The 5,199-nt window shown below is 50.2% G+C and overlaps 1 protein-coding gene across 1 annotated transcript; it reads left to right on the plus strand.

Moving 5' to 3' along the window:
- Positions 1-227: 227 nt before the first annotated feature.
- LOC149354343 (protein regulator of cytokinesis 1-like) lies at positions 228-3,279 on the plus strand. The gene is made up of 3 exons (XM_089575967.1): positions 228-448; positions 544-966; positions 3,165-3,279. The coding sequence occupies exons 1-3, from the start codon at positions 228-230 to the stop codon at positions 3,277-3,279; spliced, it is 759 nt and encodes a 252-aa protein (XP_089432093.1).
- Positions 3,280-5,199: the final 1,920 nt, after the last annotated feature.

Here is a 5,199-nt window from a genome sequence, read left to right on the forward strand (position 1 = left end):
CTTGGTTTGGAATGGATTCACCCGAAGAACGTCGCCAAAAAGGCGTGAAAGCGTTATGCGACGTGATAAAACACGATATAAATGCGGACATCGTCGACAAGATCGACATACTGATGAAACTATGGCTTGAAATGGGAATCAAAAGTAAGGCCATCCGGAGCAGGCTTCTGAAAACGAAGTCTCACGTCCTGCATCTTCTAAATGATATGTATGATGGAGAAATAGACATGAAGAGGAGGATTGTCGAAAATATACAGAAATGCACTGCTGATGCACTGACACTGGCAGAGCAACTAGGCAAGGATTGTAAACTGCCGCCCGAAGAGATGCCCATTTTGGATAGGGAAATCGAAATTAGAGATCTTGTGGCGAACCTCCGACAGCAGAAAGAGTCACGAAGAAGAGAGACTCGCAAATTGAGAGAAGAGGAGGAGGAGCTGTGCCGCAGGTTGGCGGAAAAACGCCACGTCCTGTCCTGTGGGGGTACCTCTCTGCTGTCGGAAGGGGCTTGCTCGAACTGAGCCTCCGCGTGGCTGCGCTCAGGCAGGAAAAGGCCATACGAAACTGCAAGCTCTCGGGAATACGCCGAGAGATAGTCTCAAAATTGGATCTTCTGGGCGTGTCTGCTGAAGAAGGCTTGGAACGGCAGATCGTCGACAGTGCGGACGACTTCGTGCTGTCTGACGAAAACATGGAGTTCCTGGAAGCATATCTGCAGCGGGTGAAGATCCTCGAAGCGGACCGTATCAATGAGCACGCCGCACTCATGGAGCGGGTAGCCTTGTTTTGGGAGAGGCTCGACATACCGCAGCATGAGCAGGAGCAATTCAAGTGCTCGCATACCGGCATCACTCTCGGCACCATATCAGCGCTGAAGCAGCAGCTTGAAGTGTACGAGAGGATGAAGGAGGAGCGCGTCAAGGAGTTCATCGAACGCACGAAAGATGACCTTCTCACCTTCGCACAGTACACGGGCCTCGAATTTCTCCACCAAAGAAATTCAGCCGCCGCGGCCGGGATCGAACCCGCGTCTTTCGGGCCAGCAGCCGAGCACCATAGCCACTGAGCCACCGCGGCGGCTGTGTGTGTGTGTGTGTGTGTGCGTGCGCGCGCGCGCGTGTGTGTGTGTGTGTGTGTGTGCGCGTGCGTGCGCGTGCGTGCGTGCGTGTACGTGCGTGTGCGTGTGTGTGCGCGCGTGCGTGCGTGCGTGTGTGTGTGTGTGCGTGCGTGTGTGTGTGCGTGTTGCGTGTGTGCGTGTGTGCGTGCACGAGTCAATTGTCCCGTATGATCACATAAATACGTGCGCAAGTTCATACTTACGCCTAAATTTTTTGTGTTAATGGATAGGCAGTCTACTGAAGAACTCAAACGCATATCCCGAGAGCCTGCAAGAAGGCTCGGTGCACTTCAATGGCAACATGTCTAGCTACAGCTTCAATTTATATACTTGACAGAAAGAAACGAACAGGCACAAAAATAGTTACACTTTCCTTATCAGAACAACGCAATCAGTGACCATGGTGGCCGTGGTGTGAGTGTGAATCACGGCTGCCATAGAAACCGCTTTCATTATTTTTATAAGACAAATCGTGAGGTCCCTCCAAGCGGCAGCGTTGCCTGAGGGAGTGATGTGATCGGGGTAGCGTTGAACGAATATTACTCCACTCTGTTCCGGCCGAGTACCCCGCCAGATTCCGTACCACCCGAAGCCCTAGGCGCGGCCGCGGTAACCCGGACAGTACTATACCCGTCGCCCTGTAAAGGTCGCCAGGACAACTGATTAAGAGAAATCAAGCACAACATCTATTATGACAGCAACTGAGCTCATAGAGGCTCACAAAACAGCCCAAGAACAAAGGGTCTCCAGGACAATTACTTGTATATCAATACTGGAGAAGGTTTTTCTGCACTCATGCTTCAAATTGGGTCAAAGACTACAAATTCTACTTCGAATCAGGCCAGGCATAAAAAAATGAAACCCCGGCATCAAAATTAAACCCCTCCGAAAGATACCGCAAGGACGGATTAGTGGTAGTACAGTGGCCAGTGTGAAAGCCATAGAATATGAACATCAAAGGGATGCAGGTGTGGCTGGTGTATTTGCCGCAAAAATAAGCTGAAATTACTGCTTTGCCTGTATGGCGCGTGGGTTAGACCACAGTAGCCTGACCCTGGCCACAGGGGAGGTCAACCCGTCAAGAGTGGCAGATAGGGATGGCGATACCACTTGCCAGAAAAACCGGCGACAAAAAAGTGCTATCTCGAGTTTCAGTGCGGCAGCCGCAAAAATCCTGGAAAGTTGCAATAGAAATAGCGTTGCGGAATTACTTCATGAACTAGCTGTAGGAACGTGCTTCTCAAAGCTCGACTTAGCGTCGGCATACCACCAGCTAGAACTGACTCCGGAAAGTCGGGGACTAACCACCTTTATCACACACGAAGGATTGTTTCGTTTTGAGAGAGTGTTTCTGCATACTGCGCTTGCGTGGTCCCGTGTCATGCGTCTGGTCTGAACCAGAGTCAAAGCAAAGGCTGAGCAAAGCTCTCAACAAGCCTTTCCCCTATGTGTGGCAGCGTAGGTTGATATTTCATTGCTCTTTCTGTCTCACACACAGTTTTGTTCATTACAGAGACCTCCTCAAAGCTCGACTTAGCGTCGGCATACCACCAGCTAGAACTGACTCCGGAAAGTCGGGGACTAACCACCTTTATCACACACGAAGGATTGTTTCGTTTTGAGAGAGTGTTTCTGCATACTGCGCTTGCGTGGTCCCGTGTCATGCGTCTGGTCTGAACCAGAGTCAAAGCAAAGGCTGAGCAAAGCTCTCAACAAGCCTTTCCCCTATGTGTGGCAGCGTAGGTTGATATTTCATTGCTCTTTCTCTCTCACACACAGTTTTGTTCATTACAGAGACCTCATTGTTAGTGTTGTGGCAGCTGCTGTCACATTGGCCCAGTGTTTCAGTTTTTGGGTGCTGGCAGGCAAGCCAGTAGATGACACAGGAGATTCAACCTGTGTTGCAGCCCATGCCACACGAAACAAACTTTCCTAAGAAAAGGTTACAGTTCTTTTTAATGACTCGTCTGTGTCTTGTATATTTGTATATTACTTGTGATGTGAGAGTCTTGCTCCCTTTAACTTATGGCATGCTCCGGGTGAGCAGGAACTTTACAGCCAGCGGTGTTAGCTGTGAGGTAGACACAGGCCTTTCACGGCACTACTTGTACAACCATGCCAGCTATGTTGGCACCAGCCCTCTGTGTTCCCCCGTTTACTGAGTTGCTGTCTGGTGTTCTGTGGTCACCTCTAAAGTCTCCTGGGCCAAGCCACTTGGCATCATTATTCACTGCTACACCCAGCCAGGCATTCATCAATATAACGTCTTTGGCAGGAGTTTTTTTTTGCTGATTCCATTACACTGTACAAAAGTTCATGTTCAGATTGTTTTGTTTGTGTAATCTGTACAAAAGACAATGAACGTTGAGATCTTTTAAGTAGCACGAGTGCACTTTCTGCACTTTCTTTATTGGTAAGAAACAGTTCTAGCATTGACTTCTGCACTTCATTCTCCAGGCAAAAGGCGCTTTCACCCTCGACTCCCGAATTCAAGCCAGGCAAGTGTGCTCAAGTGACCCTCTCAGTGGTTTTTGCGCAGACGACAAGGCCACATTAATTTTCTTGAACGAAGTAACACGACGTGTACTTTGAAAATACATATGCACACGAGCCCATTACTCGTGCCGTGTGAAGCCTTATTTTTATTATTTTGCGAGGTCTTCTTTGTTTTTGAGGACATTACAGCGAGCCATTGCCACGATTTCATCCTCCAAGCTTGGGCCCCAAACACGCCGAGAGAACACAACGTACGACGGGATCAGCGGACACGTTGCATTAAGAGCTACATGTGTAAAACACCTTACGTCCTACGAACACTGAAGAGCAGCGATCTGCATATCCGGAAGCCTGAGCTGGGCCCAGTCTGTAGTGGCGCCACCTTTTGTGCGCAGTAGAATTTTTTTTATTTAATCGGTCTGCAATCCACCCAGCTGAGTAGTTATGCCACGGCTGAGAGCTTGGAAATACAGCGCCAAGGTAAAATAGCGTGCTCTCAGTGGAATCGACGTGGACGCACATGAAGATATGCAACTTGAGGCAAACAACAAGAGTTGGGGCTCCCACAATGGCATCAGACGCTTCGATATGGAAGCGTGAGCACGACCAGTCCTTTCAAGCTCGGCACACATTGTTTTGGTGATAACATCCCTGCTTCGGATTTAAAAATCTTCCTAAAGAGCCAGGGCCCTTATATTGCCGGATACGACGCTTCTCTTACAGCCGTCACGTGCGAGTGCAGGAGCACATGCGCGCTTGAGCCACCCAGTAGGGGCAGTACAACAGTAATGGCAAACGGCGGGCAATGCGCGGACGGTTCGCGTAGGCTAGTAAGGACGCGCTAAGCCACACCAGTAGCGAGCGCGAGGTATTTCTCCGCCGCCAGGGCGGTATAATCATGCACGATTTTGCGCGCACAGTAGTGGCAGCGTAGTTCTTGTCTCTTCTGGAAAATTCTCTGCGTCCGTCATCGAACAAGCCAGGGCTCGTTACTCATCAACCAATACGGCTATAATCTTTGTTTGGCTTCAAACGCGGAAGGACGTGATGTGTGTGCGCGCGTGCTATAGCCGGTAGATTAACGCACTGAAAAGAGGACGGAGTGCACCTCGAAGAATGCATCATTCGTAAGAGCTTGCTAAGCAGGCGGCTTACTACCGAGGTCCTGCTGGCAGCAAGCCTGTGCATGCGCCACTAAACCGCGAAAGCAGCAAGGGAGCCTCCCAATTAGGCTGGGCTATTCTACTCCCTGCAGCATCGACTCAAACTGCTCGGTTTATGGGAGGAGCGGTGGCTACTGCCTGAACATCCACCTGAACATCAGTGACGTCACCCACACCAACCTATTCAATCCCTACGCTCCGTAAGCATGGAAACATGATGAAAAGGTGATAAAGCACGACGCTGGAAGCCATGACGCCAGCCCTCACCTTACTTCCCAGAGTACCTGTTACCAGTCTACCTGAGTTTGGGATGATACTGGAGCGCACACACCAGAGAAAAAAGCATCAATGCCTGATGATAAGCCTGCCACTGACGTCCAGCTCGATCATGCTGCGGCAGCCCTGAGTGCAGCCAACACCCAC

The sequence above is a fragment of the Amblyomma mixtum genome, chromosome 3, assembly GCF_055824585.1.
Source record: "Amblyomma mixtum isolate Tamu chromosome 3, ASM5582458v1, whole genome shotgun sequence".
NCBI lineage: Eukaryota > Metazoa > Arthropoda > Arachnida > Ixodida > Ixodidae > Amblyomma > Amblyomma mixtum.

Coding starts and splice junctions, on each gene's coding strand:
- LOC149354343 (XM_089575967.1), top strand. CDS start 228: ATGAAGAGGAGGATTGTCGAAAATATACAGAAATGCACTGCTGATGCA. Junction 449..543: donor GAGGAGGAGCTGTGCCGCAG/GTTGGCGGAAAA, acceptor GGCTGCGCTCAG/GCAGGAAAAGGCCATACGAA. Junction 967..3,164: donor GACCTTCTCACCTTCGCACA/GTACACGGGCCT, acceptor CCGGGTGAGCAG/GAACTTTACAGCCAGCGGTG.